This window comes from Hemitrygon akajei, chromosome 8, assembly GCF_048418815.1.
Source record: "Hemitrygon akajei chromosome 8, sHemAka1.3, whole genome shotgun sequence".
In the NCBI taxonomy this organism is placed as follows: domain Eukaryota; kingdom Metazoa; phylum Chordata; class Chondrichthyes; order Myliobatiformes; family Dasyatidae; genus Hemitrygon; species Hemitrygon akajei.
The window spans coordinates 43,360,463-43,380,979 of record NC_133131.1 but is presented as its reverse complement, the minus strand read 5'-3'; the positions used below and the strand labels follow the sequence as shown (position 1 = coordinate 43,380,979).

Below are 20,517 nucleotides of genomic sequence, written 5' to 3'. Positions count from 1 at the left end.
TTATGTCTCCCGAGTGCAACTATGACACTGTCCCTGATTCATCATGCAACTCCCCTCACCTTTACCTCTTCCTCTATCTTTTCTAAAACTTTGAAAACCTGGCACATTAATCACCTATTCTTGCCCCTCACTCAACCAAACTTCAGTATTGGCTCCAACGTCGTAATTCCATGTACTGATCCATGTGTTAAGTTCATCACCCTTACCCATAATACTCCTAGCATCAAAATATATACACTTCAAACTATCTGACACACCTTACTTGTTATTTTGATTTTGTCTTTCAGTACTTCCCGACACCTACCTTCTGTTCTGATCCTTTCCTTGCTGTGGATCTAGTTCCCAGTCCCCTGCAAAACTAGTTTAAACTTTCCAAATTAGCAACTGCAAACCTCCCGGCCAAAATATTGGTTCCCATCGAATTCAGTTCCAACTAGTCCTCCCTGTACAGGTCACCCCTGTCCCAGAACAGGTTCCAAATATCCAAGAACTTGAAATCCTGTCCCCTGCATCATCTCCTCAGCCACTCTTTCATCCATGCTATTGCCCCATTCCTACCTGCATTAACCTGTGGCACAGGGAATAATCTGGAGATCATGCAGATGTTTCTGTAAGAAGAAAGAAGAGGTCCTTCTTTTCAGCCTCTTCCCTAACTCTATATACTGCATAGGACCTCTTCCCCTTTTCTACCTATGGTATTGGTGCCAATATGCACCATGACCTCTGGCTGTTCCCCTTCCCTCTTGAGAATATCCTGCAGCCACTCTTGATACATCCCGGACCCTAGCACCCAAGAGGCATACCATCATGGTGTCTCTGTTGCGGACACAGAATTTCCTTTCTGTCCCCCTAACTACCACATTGTCCGACTTTACCTTTACCTGTTGAGCCTCAGAACTGCCACAGTGCCACCAGCCTGGCTGCTGCTGCTGCGATCTGAAAGATTAACTCCCCACCCCCAACAGTATCAAAACAGGTTTACTTGCTGCTGAGGGAAATGGCCATAAGGGAACCCTATACTGACTTCTTAATCCCCTTACCTCACCCATCTACTGTCCGAATCCTGTACTCCGGGTGTGACCACCTCTTCAAAATTCTTATCTTTAATATCTTCAGTCTCCCGAATGATCCAAGTACATCCAGCTCCAACAACTGAAGTTAGGTGCACTTCCCACAGATGTAGTCATCAGAAAAAACTGTCCAAGTATCCTGAATTTCCACATCCGACAGGTGGAGCATTCCATCCTGAAAAAAGGCTTACCTCTTCTTAACTATGCCTCCGCCTGTTCCAAAGCCTGTTAATGGCAATAACAGCTCTGTTTAAGCCTACCTTCCCTTTATTTATAACTGAGTTTAGGCTTCTTCCCATACCTGCGCAGTCCAGAAAGATGGAACTTTCCCCCAACTTCTGTAGGGCTCTGACACTCATACCCACTGCACTTGAGCTGCCAAAAAATTCCCTGTTTTCTCCAAGTCTGCTCGTTTTATATTCTTATATCCTTTTTATAACGAGACAGAAGAAATCCCACAGCTAGCTATACAGTGCCTTACCAGGGACTGTAACTTGAATGATGTTAAGGTCTTCAACACCTGCTGCAGTCGGTAGCCCACCAGCTCGATTTGCTAAACCTGCATCATGAGAAATTTCAAGAGTCTATTTCACCATCTGATCTTTGATTTAAACAGAAAAATAAAATATGCAAAGAATTAAAATATAAAATATCCTTACTAGGAAAATTGAACCTTTTGGCATGATCCTCCAGTACATGAGTTGGAGCCAAAATATCCATCACCATCTACCAGGTTATTTTACCCACTGCAATAGTAGTGAGCCAAATGTTTTCCCAATAAATACAATTATGGGATTCAAAAGTTAATCAGCTGTTACAAGTGTTAATTTTCCATTATATGTAAATTAATATGTCCTCTGTAGTAACTGATTTATTTTTTAAAGGACTAGTTATAAGTGTACAGTGAATCAGGTCAATAGATTAATGTAATTCCAGTACTATATTAATAACCTAGCACTGTATGTTGCAAGCCACAACTTCTAAATTTGCAGATGACAAAGCTTGGCAATACTGCGAGCAGCAAAAAGAACTGATCAACTGCAATGCACAGCCTGGTATGGTGGTAGAGGCAAATACATTAGAGGCTTTTAAGAGACTTCAGGATAGGCACATAGACATAAGGAAGATAAAGGGATAAGGTAGGAGGAATTAGTGTTTGGATGTTTTTGATTTGTTTTTTTAACTGGCTCAGCACAACCTTATGGGCCAAATGGCCTGTTCCAGCACTGTACTGTCCTTTACATTCTAAACTGATTAGAATTACTGAGCTGATCTGGCAGCATAGACAAGATGGAATGTGCTGTAACCTTTCTATGATTTACCTTAATAGAAATTATTAGCTGCTGATATCTACTGAACAGATTTACATTCTCCAAGCCTATATTCACAACCATGGCATCCTGCATTGCAAATTCTAGATGTTTCTGAGAAATGAATAAAATAAGTAAAATAGCAGGAAAAAATACTTCATGTTAAAAAGACATTTCACACTCAATATATGGTGGAGGTGGAGGCAAGGTTTACCTGCAACAGCTGGAGCCAAAGTAGCAGGCATTGCCTTTTTCACTTCAGGTATTTTCTCCTCAGAGGATGTTTGCGACCTTGCTGTTTAGAGGGAAACACACGGCTCAAGTAAAGTTACAAGCAACTGATAATAAAAGTTCCTCTAGCATAGTGGTTGGCAACCTTTTTAGGCCCAAGATCCCCTACCTCAGCCTTAGCGAAAGGCAAGATCGACCTACTAAATCGTTTAGACACACACACATGCGCACCAGGAAGAAGAGACCGGAAGTGGAGCCCCGCAGCCCCGAAAGCAGTATCTTTTTGGAGGCGGCTTTCCGTAGCAGGAATGTTGCTATGTTACTATTATCTTAATTGGTATTACTTATTTTTATAATGTTCATATTACAACACCTTTGTTATTTAATTTTATTTCAACACGAAATAAATGAATGAATAAAAATTGACTGTTGCACTCAGTGTTGACTGGGGCTGTATACTTTCTGCTAGTTCCCTAAAATTTGGCTCATAACTACAGACAGCCAGTCTGAGAAAGTCTGTGAGGTGTCTGTCAGTTAGACAGCTCCTGTACTTAGATTTAATAATTTTCATCTGTTGCAGTATAGCGCCCTTACAAACCTCCTGACAGACTGAATATATGAATGATCCTTTGTTAGATTGAATGTTGAATCTGCCATGTTCTTCAGGTGTTTTGTATTGGTAAACTGTTACTGAGACACTAGTATAAGTTTCAGAGATACGCAAGCTAAAGAGCGCTGTTTTTTGTTTCCCAGTTCCTTTACATTTGGGGAATGTTGGAATTTGAAGGGGGAGAAGTGTTGTAATGTGAGCATTATAAACATAGGTTGATGACGATTAGGATAATGGTGATGTAGTGGTGCTCCCGCTGCGGAGAGCTGTTTGTGGGGAGAGGTTGTTTCTGGGTTGCAGGGTTTTGCTTCCTGTCTTTTCTGCCTGGTGCGCATTTTATTTCTCGGGATCTACTGGGGAAGTCTTAAAAGATCGACTGGTTGGCAACCACTACTCTAGCAGAACAGTCTCCATTAGGATTAACAGTAAAATTTATATTCTATTACAGTACATGACATTTAAAGTTAGTTAAATGTGGTGGAGCCTTGATTGAACAATATCTGAAGACTTGGAAAAACTGTTAACCTAGTACTGAAGTCTAGCCTCTCCTACATACCAAGCTGTACTAAAACATACAAGTTAATAGTTTACTCACTCAGGGGCCGTTTGGAGGCTTCCTGTAATGCAGTCTGAAACATATCAGGTCTATTGAGGAAAAAAAAGTAAGCTTTTAAGGTAAAATTACACGTCAGAATTTGCCTTACAAATCATCAACATCAACTATCAAGTGATGGCATTATCTAACAAGACCAGAGCCATCAGCAACAAAATACTCAGTAAATGTTTAAACATGCTCCATCCAGGGCCTCTGTATGATAATCAATCTTGCTTCTCTCAACATGTCTTGTAGTTCATGAAGATCTCAGCTTTCCTACCCAGAAACACTAAAATCATATCACAAATCTCAATTTCCCTTTTCCAAGATTAATTTATCCTTTTAACTGATGCCAAGTTATCTGGCAGACATAATCACTGTTGTTCAAAGTGAAAAAATTGTATAGTTTAAAGTTATCCTAATCCAGTTTTATGGCCGAACTAGGTAATCTTATTGAGGAACTCAGCAAGTCAGGCAGCACCTATGAAGGGCTACAAACAGTTGAAGTTTCAAGCCAAGGCCCTTCAGAAGGCTGCCTGACTTATTGGATTCCTACAGCATTTTGTGTGTTGCTGAAGATTTCCAGCATCTGCAGAATCTTCTGTTTGTTAACAATCTGCTTAGTCTTTCAAACCTACACATTTATCCATTAATCTCCTCTCCCTCAACTATCAACTTTAGTTCACTGTCATGATCCTCATTCATTTTAACAAGGGTATTTAAAAATATAGGTAGATAGGATTCAACATCACTGCCCAGAAAGATGTACCTTCACCATTATGATGTAACATTTGAGTATAATTTCTTCCAATTAACTATCCCCTCATTCATAAAAGTGTAATTTTTCCAATTATTTAAACAGCTTGCTGAAACCCCTCTTAAAGGTTTGTAAGGCAGAAATATGATAAAGGTCAGATACTGATCTAAGGGACAGAATGGATACACTCTGTATCCAGCCCTTTAACCTTTTATTAGATATGCCCGTCCTGAATGGAAAAGTGAAGGTTAATAGTTTGTGTTTCATTGTAATTTGTTAAATGAGTTTTTAAATTGTGTTATAAAAAGTTTACATTTTGGGGATTATCAGAGAAATATTTCAAAAAGCAAGATATTAGAAAGTCATCAGGGGAGTCCCAGGATTTGTCAGCTAAGGCTTCTTTATGGCTTTACTGAATTCTTGCTTTTGTGGGATAAAAACAGCAGCACAGACTGGAGCTTAATTCATGCTGTGGGGCAACAGAGTGCAGCTGTGACAGTCGCACAGAAGCAAGCCAAGTCAACCACAATCCAGCCCAATCATTTTTTTTTACCTCCACCATGTAAGGAAAATTTATTTTTCATTTTGGTTACAACACTGGAGGACATACAGCCCAGCAACTCTTTGCCACTCTTGGAATAAACCTATTTCCCCATTTGTTTCCCCTGCAACCTATTTTTCTTACAAATACCAGGATTGCTTCCATCCATGTAGGGATGAAAAAGCAAACTGACATGCTTAATAGAAATCTGATAAGTAGTATGTTGTCACAATATTATAGAAACTTGCATTTTTAAAAACTAATTTTGAATTGTACTGTAGAATAAGATCAGGCTGCTATAGCTATATCAGTCTTATGAAGTAACTCAATCTGACCTCACTTGAAAGTATTTATGATGAGACATTTTATTTCAAATCAATTTGTAAGATAGTAAATGCAAGCTTACTTTTTAATTATAAATTTGATCTTAGCCTTTGCTCGGAGTATCTTTTCCAATCTAGGAATTCCAAAGGTTGATGGCCTTCTAAAAGGCACACCATCTGGCAAACCTTCAATATAGAAATCCTCAGGATGTGATTCAAATAGTGCATAGGGCACTCTCACAGGCTCTGAAACCCCCAATGCTTCACCTGCAAGAGAAGAACATATTACTAAAAGGATTTGGCAGCATATTTTGCAAAAGGAAAACTTTGTAGATAACAGCTTAAAAAGGTTAAATGCTGGTAATACACTTGGGATAGCATTGATAGAGAAAAACAAAAGTGTTTTATCTCATTGTCCATTTGTCAGAATTGGGAAAAGGTAGAAAACACTTTGGTGCAGAGACACGGAAATGTCTGAGAACAGGTAGAAGGCAAATGAAAGACTATGGAGAGTGAAATAAAGTGTTAACAGATGCAAATGAAGTCTGCTAAAATCCCATTTGGTGTGGAATTTTCTGTTTGAAATATAAATTGGCTGTTCTGGGAAGGGGCCAGTCATCTCTAGGCAATCCACAATTCCTTAATAGAACGATCTAGCCATGATACTTCACTGTTACAATGTGGCCCCAACAGAAGTGCATGGAGCATACAAGCGGGCCAGAGTGCAGAGACCAGGCAAACCATGTCAAACTTGGTCAGATTCTCTGAGCCAGAATCTAAATCCATACCTATATCCAGCTCAGTTTGCAAGAACCAATCACCATCAAATCCTGTTACCGTATATTATCTACTTTTCTCTTTCACTTATTCCATATGATTTTATTCAGTGACACAATGTCACAAGGTTATTTGGTTTATGTTTCTACTATTACACTCTAAGATTTCTTGTCACCCTTTCCAAAAGCTTTCTCTTCTTGTTGAAATAGTCTTGTAAACACTAAATACACTAAATAAGATATTTAACTAAAATAACGAGATGAATTAAGAAAATAAGAGAAAAAGATCTAAAAATGATAGAATGTCAATATCAAATTACTGAACATGCTGATGAATCCATAATAATGTAACCTGTATAAATAAATGGAAGATGAGGCGCTGTTCCACATCTACAATAACTTTCAATGGAACTGTGTCCTAGGCCAATGACTGAAGACTCAGAGATACTAAGCACAAAAGTATAGTAGTAATGATTTGAAGTTTGCTAATTGGATGAAAGATGCTCAAGAAATCAATACTCAAATCTGGTTTAATTTAAGTTTTGCCATGTATCAATGGTAAAAAAATGATAGGGTACTGAGGAGTGCAGTAGAACAGAGGGATCCGGGAATACAGATTCAAAATTCCTTAAAAGTGGCGTCACAGGTAGATAGGGTCGTAAAGAGAGCTTTTGGTACATTGGCCTTTATAAACCAAAGTATTGAGTATAAGAGTTGGAATGTTATGGTGAGGTTGCATAAGGCATTGATGAGGCCAAATTTGGAGTATTGTGTGCAGTTTTGGTCACCGAATTACGGTAAGGATATTAATAAGGCGAGTTCAGAGAAGGTTTACAAGGATGCCGGGACTTGAGAAACTGAGTTACAGAGAAAGGTTGAATAAGTTAGGACTTTATTCCCTGGAGCGTAGAAGAATGAGGGGAGATTTGATAGAGGTATATAAAATTATGATGGGTATAGACAGAGTGAATGCAAGCAGGCTTTTTCCCCTGAGGCTAGGGGAGAAAAAAAACCAGAGAATGTAGGTTAAGGATGAAGGGGGAAAAGTTTAAAGGGAACATTGGTGGTGGGGCTTCTTCACACAGAGAGTGGTGGGAATGTGGAGTGAGCTGCCAGATGAAGTGGTAAATGCGGGCTCACTTTTAACATTTAAGAAAAACTTGGGCAGGTACATGGAGGTGTGTGGAGGGATATGGTCCAGGTGCAGGTTAGTGGGACTAGGCAGAAAAATGGTTCAACACAGCCAAGAAGGGCCAAAAGGCCTGTTTCTGTGCTGTAATGTTCTATGGTTCTATGTACTATAGATCATCACACAAATTACAAGTACCACAACTAAACTGATGTTTTACCTTCGTGAGGATTGTAGGAAGAGAGAAAATAAAAGTAGCAAATTGCATCTCTGGCTATTGCAAGAAAAGATCCTGTGGGTATAGAGTTGATGTTGGCTGAAATTTATTTAAAACTGAACTAGGGTGTTCAAAAGGGAAGTAACATTCCTGATTGCTGAAAGGATCCAAGGAGGAATGATGTGTCTAATTGTCACACTATACTCTTAATGCAAGCAGCTATAAGAGCCCTAACAATTTGTCTAATAATCAACAACCAATAGTTTCTGTGAATCATGCTACTTTTTAAACATTGCACAATTTTCCATCAAGATAAAAGCATAGAATATTGCTAACTTTTTATGGTTATAATTAGGGCATTGTATTTTCCAAAGTCAATTTCCTTTCAGTAAACAATTACTTACCACATTTTTCATTGAAAAGCGCCTCTACTTGTTGTTTCAACTCAGTAATTTTGGCATTCCACTGTTCTATAAAGAAAGCAGCAAATTCATTATGTTTAGACTCTACAAATATACACCTCTACGTGTAAGTACAGTGGATTCCAATAAATAGGTAGAAACTCAAACTCAGTGTGTACACAATGTCTTACTTGGGAGCGAAGCAGACCTTAAGCTAGTTCCTGAACAACTAATGTACATAACTTATGTTTCAGACATATTGACTACGTTATTTGACTTTTAATCTTAGTTCCGGGTGTTAGATTCGTAGAAATAAAGCTACAACCCTGAAATCTTCATGAATTTTTAACTTTTGTAAAATGCAATGTGTTTTGCTGGTTTGGATGGAGGCTTATAGGAAGCTGTATATGTTTTATTACAGGAGATGTGCGTTTTAAGGCAGGGGTTTAACAACAAAGGTAAACAGGACACAGCTTCTAAAGAACAAATGTCAGATGCAGGTAATGGAGAAATAGTATGGAATGGAATTAATTACTGTTCTCTGTAAAAGGTGGTTTGTTTGGAACTGTAAGATGGAAGATATTTCCAGATGATAACTTGTTTGGAATTAGATCTTCCCTTGCAAGTAAAATAATAAAATTGCTATATTTTGGCCATTCTGAATTTGTTGTAGTTTGTTACTATATATTAAAAGACCTAGCTGAATGGTACACAGCAGAATTTGTAAGTTCCACCAAGATTCACTTGTCTAGGTACGACAGTAACACAAGGAATTCCGAGGACAGAACTACCTAGGGGAGTGGCAGAAGTTTCTTTTTAGCCTTGGCAGACTTCAGTTTTGTCTTGATTTTGCCCTTTACACTGCAATCAATGCTATGGTCTTGAGTGAATAAGTTTCTCTCATCAAAATTCCTACGCATTTAACATGACAGTAACTGATTTAAGAAAAGAGTTCACCCAGTGTTTGGGACATGTGAAAGAGATGCAGACAGAAGTATTGGATGATTCAGTGTCAGGGACATAGAAGCTTAGAAATCTACAACACATTACAGGCCCTTTGGCCCACAATGTTGTGTCAACCATGTAACCTACTCTAGAGGGCTATGCAGTAGGGAAATTCTAGTTTTCTAAGTTCCATGTACCTATCTAGGAGTCTCTTGAAAGACCCTATTGTATCAGCCTCTACCATCTTCACTGACAGTGCATTCCATGCACCCACTGCTCATTGTGTGAAAAGTTTATCTCTGACATCCCCCTTGTACCTACTTCCAAGCACCTTAAAATGATGCCCCCTCATGTTAGCCATTTCAGCCCTGGGGGAAAAAACCTCTGGTTATCCACACACCTCTCATCATCTTGTATACCTCCATCAGGTCACCTCTCATACTACTTTGCTCCAAGGAGAAAAGGCTAAGTTCATCCAACCTATTCTCATAAGGCATGCTCTCTAATCCAGGCATCATGCACAAAAATCTTCTCTGCACTCTCTCAATAGTATCCACATCCTTCCTGTAATGAGGTGACCAGAACTAAACACAGTTCAGTGGGATCTAAGGTCCTCTATAGCTGTAACATTACCTCATGGCTCTTGAACTCAATCCCACAGTTGATGAAGGCCAACACACCGCGCGCCTTCTTAGCAACCCTGTCAACCTGCGCAGCAGTTCTGAGTGTCCTATAGACACAGTCGCCAAGATCTCGCTGATCCTTCACACTGCCAAGAATCTTACCATTAATATTATATTGTCTTCAAATTTGACTTACTGAAATCAACCATTTCACACTTATCTACTTATCTAGTTGAACTCCATCTGCCACTTCTCAACCCAGTTCTGCATCCTATCAATGTCCCGCTGTAACCTCTGACAACCCTCCAGACTATCCACACCACCTTCAACTTTTGTGTCATCAGCAAACTTACTAACCACCACCCTTCCACTTTCTCATCAAGATCATTTATAAAAATTACAAAGAGGAGGGGGTCCCAGAACAGATTCCTGCAAAACACCACTGGTCACGGCCTACCATGCAGAATACTAATAATCTACAACCACCTTTTGCCTTCCATGGGCAAACCAATTCTGGATCCACAAATCAAGGTTTATTTTCTGAGTTAGCCTCACATGGGGAACCTTATCAAATGCCTTACTGAAATCCATATTCTGCTCTACCTACATCAATGTGTTTCGTTACATCCTCAAATAATTCAATCAGGTTCATAAGGAATGACCTGCCCTTGACAAAGTCATGCTGACTATCCTGAATCAGATTATGTCTCTCCAAACGCTCATAAATCCTGCCTCTCAGGATCTTCTCCAACAACTTGCCCACCACTGAAGTAAGACTCACTGATCTATAATTCCCTATAGTATCTCAACTCCCTTTCTTGAACAAGGGAACATTCTTTACAACCTTCTAATCCTCTGGTACTTCTCCCATCCCTATTGATGATGCAAAGATCACCAGAGGCTCTGCAATCGCCTCCCTCACTTCCCACAGAAGCCTGGGGTATATCTTGTCCGATCTCAGCAACTTATCTAACTTAATACCTTTCAAAAACTCCAGTACATTCTCTTACTTAATATCTATACACTCACGCGCTTCGCGCATCTCCACAATTGCTAAGGTCCTTTTCACTGATGAATACTGAAGCAACGTATTCATTAAGTACCTCTGCGATCTCCTACAGCTCCATGCGTGCTTTCACTCTGGCTCCTGATTGGTCCTATTCGCACAAGGCTCATTCTCTCGCTCTTCACCTATTTGAAGAATACCTTGGGGTTTTCCTTAATCCTGCTTGCCAAGGCATTCTCCTGGCCCCTTCTAGCTCTCAAAATCTTGAGCTCCTTCCGGGCACCCTTGTAATTTTCTAGAGCTCCAACAGTACCTAGTTTCTCAAACCTTTCATAAGCTTTTTTCTTTACTTCTCAACCAGCTTTTCTACATCCTTTGTACACATGGTTCCTTTAACCCTATCATTCTTCTCCTGCCTCAACATAACGTAGCCATAAGGAACGCCATGCAAATGTTCCCTGAGCATTTGCACATTTCTGCCGTGCATTTCTCCGAGAACATCTGCTCCCAATTTATGTTCCCAAGTTCCTGCCTATGAGCATATTTCCCCCTACCCCGATTAAATGTTTTCCCAAATTGTCTGCTCCTATCCCTCTCCGTGGATATGCTAAAGGAGACAGAGTTGTGATCACTGCCTCTAAAATGCTCTCCCGCCGAGAGACCTGGCAGCTGACCAAGTTCATTTCCCAATACCATATCAAGTACAGCATCCCCTCCAGTTGGCTTCTGCATCAGGAAACTTTCCTGAACACACCTAACAAACTCCACTCCATCTAAACCCCTCGCTCTAAGGGGATGCCAGTCAGTATTAGGAAAGTTAAAATCACCCATCACAACAACCCTATTATTTTTACACCATTCCAGAATCTGCTTGCCCATCTGCTCCTCAATGTCTGTTACTTTTGGGGGGGGGGGGGGGGTCTATAAAAAACACCCAGTAGAGTTATTGCCCCCTTCCTGTTTCTGACTTCCCACAATGACTCAGTAGACAATCCCTCCATGACTTTCTCCTTTTCTGCAGCCGTGATACTATCCCTGATTAGCAGTGTCACTCCCCCACCTCTTTTGCCTTCCACCCTGTCCTTTTTCAAACATCTAAAGCCCAGCACATTCAGCAGCCATTCCTGCCCAAGTCACTGAAGTCTCTGTAATGGCCACAACATCATTGTTCCACGTATTCATCCACGCTCTTAAGTTCATCCGCCTTACTTATGATACTCCTTTCATTAAAATACGACACATCCCAAGCCATCTGAGTGCTTCTTTGCTCTATCATCTGCCTATACTTCCTCAAACTCCCTACAAGCTGTCACTACTTCAACACCAACTGCACCATCCTCTGTCTCTGCAGTTCGGTTCCCATCCCTCTGCAAATCTAGTTTAAACCTTCCCTCCCAGGATATTAGTTCCCCTCCACTTCAGGTGCAACCCGTCCTACTTTGTACAGGTCAACCCTTCCCCAGAAAAGATTCCATCACCCAAGAACTTGAAACCCTGCCCTCTGCACCATCTCCTCAGCCACTCATTCATCTGCGCTATCTTCCTGTTCTGAACTTCATTAGCTCGTGCACTGTGAGTAATCTAGAGATTACCACCGTGGACATCCTACTCTTCAGCCTCTTTCCTAACTCCCTAAAGTTACACAGATCGAATGATGAATGATTCATCATTACACAGATGAATGAAAGACCATCTAATAGTGAAAGGGTTATCAGCACACCAGGCACCAGAACTAAATACTGAAATTTATTAAACCATACCGTACACTGCAGTGAAAACTGGTAAGTTGACAGAATATTGATAAACGTACATAGAACAAATTAAGGATAAAGTAAACGATGGGTCAGCGTGCATCCTTCCCCAATTCAGAAAGATAAATCACCACATGAAAAGAGAAGCAAATACAAAAGCTGCAGAGCCAATATACTGCTCAGAGGAATAATATACACTTTTGGATCTGAAAGAAAGGAAGAGGATGAGCACGGAGATATGGATTGGAATGATTTAGCAGGCAAGGTGACCACATACGGCTATGATAAGGAGCCTCCTCACAAGGATTCCCAAGCCAACGTACAACCAAAAAGAACTTGTGCTACCAACTGCATGATTGCACCCCACCACCAGTTATTATCAGAGGGAGGACCGGGGCAGGAAATAAGAACCAAAGTATAACATACACTACCCCAGTCAGGGTACAGAAGATGAGGGATATTGCTAAGGATGTCTAGACATGCGTGCCTGGGGATGATTCTAGTGTTTCGTTCCAAGTAATGAGTTAACAGAGAGCAATATACAAACCAGATGATAAATGAAGAAAGAAGATGGATTATAATGTGCTTACAACTGAACATACAGTCCACTTTGCCAAAGCAGTGACATACTCGGGGAATAAATAAGGAATTTAAGAATACGATATTGACTGTTATGGGTAATAACAACAGGGAACCCATAGGTTGGGGGAAAGGGGGTACTTACTTGGATTTTTGCTTTATCTACTTTTTTTTTGGTTTGTGTTTCTTTATTTTTCCATTGGAATTGATTTTAGAGAAACTCAGACCCCACACTGGCCAAGTGTAATGCGAGTTGAGATGGAAATTTTGTGCATCTGCATTAAGGATATGAGATGCTCACATTTCTGACGGAAATGGGCATTTGTGGAAATCACTCATTGGTAGATAATAAAATTGGGAATTAGAAATTAACACTTTTGGAAAAATTCAAATATTTTTGGGAACAATTCTAAAAGTTGCTTTATAATAAGACTGCTTTTTCATAGGACATAAAATATGTCACCCAAGACCTTCAACATTGATTTTGAGTTTGCGATTCCTTGGAAAATAGCTTTGATGCAATCAGTGTTTTGTCATGTAAATTTCAAGTGGAAGAAGGTAAAGAGTTTCCCCAGAGGCTCTACTGTAATACAGTATGTGGATGACCTCCTGCTGACCTTCTCAAGCAAGGGAACTTGTGAGCAGGACTCCCTCTAGCTTTTACATAAACCATCTAAAATGTCATGAAGTATTGAAGCAGAAACTACAGTTCGTACAACCAGAAGTTACTTATCTGGGACATACCCTATTGTAGGATACAAGACCATTGATAAAGACTCAGATTAAAGCAGTAGGTGAAGCCCCCCAGCCGATGACACATAGGAAAATGAAATGTTTCCTGGGAATGATTGGGTACCATGGACAGTGGATTTTTAGATTACGCTGCTATTGCTATACCCCTCCAGAAACTTCCCCTTTCCAGTCAATCAAATCCATTATACCCCACAGGCTGAGGAAATATTTGAACGTATAAAAGAGGCAATCATATCCAACCGAGCTTTGGGGCCTCTCAGATTACAGTCAGAACCAGATCAAGATGCATATAATGGAGGAATGTTACAGAATGGAATTAATTACTGTTCTCTGTAAAGTATAAAAGTGGTTTGTTTGGAGCTATGAGGTTGATGCTATTTCCAGACAGTAACTTGTGTAGAGACAGATCTTCCCTTGCAAGTAAAATAATAAAAATCGCTTTAATTTGATCCACTCTGAATTTGTTGTAGTTTGTTACCGTGTATTAGAAAACTTAACTGAATGGTATATGACAGACTGTTGTCTCTAATATATGATATCAATGAAATGGAAGGCACTGAGCAGTTTGCCAGGAAAGACAACCCCCAGCAGAATTTATGTTTTCTTCAAAACATACAAAACTTAACATTTTAATTGTTTTGTAGAACTTTCCCCACCACTCCACATCACCATATATTTTTAATGTTTTAAATAAAGATGTGAAATTTTGAAAAAACAACTTCTAGAGACTGATTTTCTGAGAGTTTAAGACGAAAATTTTAGGTTGGGTTGCCCATTTCTCAGAATGTGTTCTAGTGTTAGTTCATTTCCCACCAACGTAAGCATCTTTGATGAGATGATTATTTGTTTAGCAATTTCATATGCAGTATATGTGAAGAGGATCTTATTTGTTTTTAAGAAACATTGATAGAATGCATGGTCATTTTTATATTAATGTGCAATGTGGTAAAGGTAATAAGTTAACAAATACCATTCAATTGCTTACTTTCATCTCAAATTTTTTGGCCCTAACAGTAATAATTAGCTCATACACGAGGAAATCTGCAGATGCTGAAAATTCAAGCAACACACACAAAATGCTGGTAGAACACAGCAGGCCAGGGAGCATCTATAGGAAGTATTGTCGATGTTTCGGGTAGAGACTCTTTGTCAGGACTAACTGAAAGAAAAGATAGTAAGAGATTTGAAAGTGGGAGGGGGGAAATACAAAATGATAGGAGAAGACAGGAGGGGGAGGGATGAAACTAAGAGCTGGAAAGTTGATTGGCAAAAGGAATACACAGCTGGAGAAGGGAAAGAATCATGGGACGGGAGGCCTAGGGAGAAAGAAAGGGGGAGGGGAGCACCAGAAGGAGATGGAGAGCAGGCAAGGAGTGAATATGAAAGGGGCAGAGAGAGGAAAAAAAGAGAAAAGGGGGGGATAAATAAATAGGGGATAGGGTAAGAAGGGGAAGAGGGGCATTAACGTAAGTTAGAGAAATCAATGGTCATGCCATCAGGTTGGAGGCTACCCAGACAGAATATAAGCTGTTGTTCCTCCAACCTGAATGTGGCTTCATCTTGACAGTAGAGGCGGCCATGGATAGACACATAATAATTAGCTCCTCAGTCTTGCTGACATTTTCCTCACAAACTTTGATTTGGTCTATGACAGTGGTGTAGTCAGCAAATTTAAATATGGCATTGAAGCTGTGTTTAGCCATAAGTGTAAAGTGTGTACAGCAGGGGGCGAAGCACACAGCCTTGTGGTACACCTGTGCTGATGGAGATCATTGAGAACATACAGTTGCTAATCTGAACTGACTGGGGTTTGCAAGTGAGGAAATAGAGAATCCAATTGCACAAGGAAGTATTGAGACCAAGGGGTTGAAGCTTATTAATTAGTTTTGAGGGAATAATGGCATTGGATACAGAGCTGTAGTCAATAAAGAGCATCATGATGTATGCACCTTTGCTGTCCAGATGTTCCAGGGTTGAGTAAAGAGCCAATGAAATGGCATCTCTTGTGGACCTGTTGTGCCAGTAAACAAATTGGAGTGAATCCAAGTAACTTCTCAGGGAGTGGATATGTTTAATCAACAACCTCTCAAAACACTTTACTTGGATGTAAATGCTAAAGGATAATAGTCACTGAGGCAGGTACCACGTTCTTCTTAGGTATAAGTGAAGTGTGCTTGAATCAGGTCAGTTAGTCAGACTGCCAAAGCGAGAGATTAAAGATCTCAGTGAGCATTCCAGTCAGTTTATCAGTACCAGGTCTTTAATACTTGGCCAGATAGCTCAGCTGGACCAATGTTTTCCGTGGGTTCACCCTCCTGAAGTATGCTCGCACATCAGCCTCAGAGACTGAAATCGCAGGTCATTGGGGGCTATGGGAATTCATGTAGGTTCCTCCACGTTTTGATGGTCAAAGGGAGCAGAGAAGACATTGAGTTCATCTCGAAGCGAAGCTCTGTTGTCATCTATGTCACTTGATTTTACTTTATAAGAGGTGACAGCATTCAAGCCCTGCCACAAATGTCAAGTATCCTTTGTTGATTCAAGTTTAGTCCGGAATTATCACTTCGCTTCAGAGATAGCTCTTCTAAAGATTGTACCTGGACCTTTTGTAACTTTCTTGGTGACCAGACTTGACTGCCCCGATCTGGGCCTCATCAGATTGTGGATCACATGATTCATACAGGGCTTCTGGTTGGTGAAGACTCAAATGATTTTGTGGGGCATATTAGTCTACAACAATTTTTATAAAGTCCGTGACAATCATGGTGCATTCATTCAGATCTATAGATAAGTCTTTGAATAAAGCCCAGTCCATCCATGTAACACCACAGGCACACAATATTTCCAAGTGAGGATGGCATGTAAATTAAGGGGGGCGGGGCTTAAGCATACACTTGCTACTCTTGCCTTCATGGTAATATAGGTGCCTCCCCTCCGTTTTTCGAACATTCGCTTTACATCAACTCGCTGTTATGAAAGACCTACATTAGCTACCAGTTTTCGCTAACAGAAGGTGTTTTCACTGTTACGAAAAAAGGCAGCACACGCCAAGCAGCCAAGTTCCTCCCCCAGAACTGCATTCTAGCCGGCATTGCTTAAACGCATGCCTGTGAGCATCTGTGCTTTATGTCGATTTATTTTGTGCATCCGTTAGCAAGTTCTAAGGTATCGGAAAAGCCTAAAAGAGTGCGTAAGGGTGTTACATTTAGCATAAAACTAGACATAATTAAGTGCTTCGATCGTGTTGAACAAAGTAAGGACATAGTGAGTTTGACAAAGGATTTGTGGAAGTTGACGAAGATGATGTTGAAGAGGTTTTGGCATCGCATGACCAAGAACTGAGAGATGAAGAACTGATGAAGAGGAAAGAATGACAACTGAAACCGAATGCAGTAGCAAACAGCCCGAAAGTGAAATCGTCCAGGAACTGAATGAGAAGCAACTGCGTGAGATTTTCGCTGTGATTGACAACGCTGCAATGATTGCAGAAAAGTATGACTTTAATTTTGAAAGGGTACATAGGTTTAGGGCATATTTGCAGGATGGTTTGAGTGCTAACAAAGAACTGTATGATAGAAAAATGCGCGAGGCTAAGCAGTCAAGCATACTGTCATTTTTCAAGTCTTCCACATCAGCCACAGCAGACGACAAAACTCGACCTTCGACATTGAGGCAGGCAGACACAGAAGGTGACCTGCCTGCCCTGATGGAAATAGACGACGATGAGACGACACCCCAGTCTCCTCTACCTCCCACCACCCCAACCTCCGACAACTCAGCCTAACACACCATCATCAGTGTGCTCACTGTCTTCCCGATTCCGGTAAGTGAAACTACACTGGGCATACATTATTTCTACTTTATATAGACTGTATTTTTATGTGTTATTTGGTAGCTTCATAGCTTAAAGGTTACTGGAAAGAGTGCTTCTGCCGGGAGCGCTTGTGCCGTGTGTTTCTGCCGGGAGAGCTTGCACCATGTGTTTTTGCCACGAGTGCTGCTGAGAGCACTTGCGTGAGATTTTCGCTGCGGTGGACAGTGCTGCAATAATTGCAGAAAAGTATTACTACATTATACAGGCTGTGTATTTATCAGATCATTCCTGCATTTACTATCTGTTACTGTTATTTTAGGTTTTATGTGTTATTTGGCATCATATGGTAGGTTATTTTTTGGGTCTGCAAACGCTCACAGATTTTTCTCATATAAATAAATGGTAAATTGCTTCTTTACTTTACTACCTTCGAATAGCGGGGGAAACCTGTAGTCGCAAATTTAAGAGATACTGCTAAGGTAGTCTAAGGAACTGAAATGCATTTTGTAGACTATATATTGTAACCACAATATGCTGGTAATGAAAGAAATCCCATGTTTAAGGTGGACGATGGGATGCAAATCAAGTAGACTGCTTTGTCTGAGGATCTAATACTTGTCATAAGAGTTGTTGGTGCTGTAGATAGCCAGTAAGCGGTAAGTATTCTATTCATACCTGGTGTTAATCTTACAAATGGTGAATAGGCTTTGGGTACAAGGTGGTCATTCACTGGTCACATATTGGCCAGATTTGGACCTGCATTTGTTGCTATGGCTTTTATGTCATTGGCCCTGCCAAGGTTCTGCTCAATGGTGATCTTTCCCAGTACTGTACAGTGATGATAGAGGATTTAGCAAGGTCAAGAGTCACTGGTTCAATGCTATCATGTTGCAACTGGTCAGTATCTGGTACTTTGGGGTGCTACATCTGCAGAGGAGTTGCACATGGAACAGAACATTGTGCATTCAGGGAACACCCCCCACTTCCAACTGTTACGAATGTGCCACATCTCTGAGGGGCCGAAGGGTACAAAGTCGCCCGCTCCTTTTTGAGAATCGCAAGATCGCTATTAATTCGGGTCTGGGACCAGGAAATGAGAGAGAATACTCAAGGTTTTGGAATGTGTCCTGGCTTCAGCGAGACAAAGCCACGGATAACGGCCATTGTCTCTTGGAGACGGAATTTGTATTGAGTACTGTACTATTCATTGAAGCCCTCAGGGGATGACCAGAGTGGGCTGGTTGAGGGATTGCATCATCCCAACCTGATTGACATCTGAGACCCCGTGAGTAAGGATAAAAGAGGGTCTGGGGAACAACCCCTTCAGACGCACCAGGAGAAACGCTAGAAATCCCGTGACAGCGTTTAATAGCGACAGCCGGTGGGGGGCTCGCGTGCGTCCTTTTCCCTTGCCTGGGAATTGGCAGTCTCACCACGGAAGAACCGCTTTAGCTAAAGGAGAGGCCACAAGTGAACGGCCACACCAACGGGACTCCCGAAGGATCGAAATCATAAAAAGGAAAGCCGGCAAGTTTCTAAAAATCTCTCTCTCTCCAACAAAAGGCTGCAGCCTGAATGAACTGAGTGACTTTTATATTTTCATCGGACAATATATTATCCCCTAAACAATGATAGAGCTATTTCTCATTATTATTATACCCGCACTTTTAGATTTAGTATTGATGACGTATATTATCTGTATGTTTGCATTGATATTATTTTTGTGTATTTTTACTAATAAATACTGTTAAAAATCGTAACATCAGGCTTTAACAGACCTCTCTATCTTTACTGGTAAGTGACCCAGTTACGGGGTTCGTAACACAACCAATGATAAAGCAGAAGAATGTTGGCATTATAACACTGGCCCACAGAACTCCTATAGTAAGGTCTTGCTTGGAATGATTGATGCCCAACAATCAAAACCACACCTCTTTGTGAGAGGTATGACTCCAATCAGTGGAGTACATTTCCTTACATGCCCTTTGACTTTACTTCTATCAGGGTGTCTTTATGAAATTAAGCTCCTTAGTCCATGTTAGCACACAGGCCATAATGAGCTAATAGCCCACAGAAACCAAAACCAGACAGTGAAAAACGTGACACAGAACTCTGACAGCTTTCAACCTAAAACATTAACTCTTGATTTCCACAGATCCCACCTGCCTCAATGTTTCCAGCATTTGCTGTTCAAATTTTCAAATTTCCCAGATCATTTCATTTGTTTGTAAGTGACACTTGACATCACTGTCAATGACAGCTTCCATCAATTTACTGAAGGTTAAATAGGCTGGGTAAATATCAAAATTGGTGCCAGCAGAAGTACAAATTTCAGGTTGTTATTTGGGGCATTTCATTTGGGTGTCAGTTGATGTACTTTAAATAATTAACCAATGAAACATCGGAGAGCTAGAGCAATAAATAAAAATGCATCCTGTTTCACTTTGCATTTAGCTATTTTTGAGTTTGTAGCAAACAGATTCTAAACTACATACTAGTGACTTGAATTTCAACTCAATTCCCAATTCCATGATCATTCATTGTTACAGTCCAGTAATACTTGCAGTACACTATCAGCTAATTAAATCAAACTGATTCCACTTGAAGACAAAAGACAGAATCACTGTTCACCAAATGCAAGTTGACACTTTGTTTCCAAGCAGGTTATTATGAGAAAATGCTCAAGCTTAGAAGTCTTGACCTCTGCTAGTACTATTATTTTCTGGGCTACCCCAACAAAAGCAGATAAATATCCACGCCACTTTGGAAGAACGAACACTTTAGAAAGCACAAAATTTTCTTGGACCATTCCAAAGATCAGCAAAAAACTATTTCTTTAATATCAGGCATTTGAGAGTTATCTACCTATTTGGAAACCATTCTAATCATCCTGACTTTAAACTTGTGGTTTGTAACACATGATGTATAACAAAAATGTGACAGAGCAGCATTTTTCATATCAGCTCACATAAAGAAGGCTCCTAAACAGAGTTTGACACAATGGTTACACTATGTCTCTGGTAGGTCGTATTAATGTTATTAAAATGTATTATCCTTCCTAAATTTTTATATTTATTTCAGTCTTA

The 20,517-nt window shown here is 40.3% G+C and overlaps 1 protein-coding gene across 4 annotated transcripts in view; it reads right to left on the bottom strand.

Moving 5' to 3' along the window:
- The window catches only part of LOC140731838 (general transcription factor II-I-like), a 160,804-nt gene that overhangs the window by 19,412 nt on the left and 120,875 nt on the right, over positions 1-20,517 (bottom strand). For 3 of the 4 annotated variants that reach the window (XM_073053725.1, XM_073053724.1, XM_073053726.1), the window contains 5 exons: positions 7,964-8,029; positions 5,521-5,704; positions 3,817-3,866; positions 2,595-2,675; positions 1,552-1,629 (listed from right to left, as the gene is read on the bottom strand). In XM_073053725.1, the coding sequence (XP_072909826.1) occupies positions 1,552-1,629; positions 2,595-2,675; positions 3,817-3,866; positions 5,521-5,704; positions 7,964-8,029 (459 nt within the window). The remainder of the gene's footprint in view (positions 1-1,551; positions 1,630-2,594; positions 2,676-3,816; positions 3,867-5,520; positions 5,705-7,963; positions 8,030-20,517) is intronic. The other variant, XM_073053727.1, reaches the window with a different exon arrangement.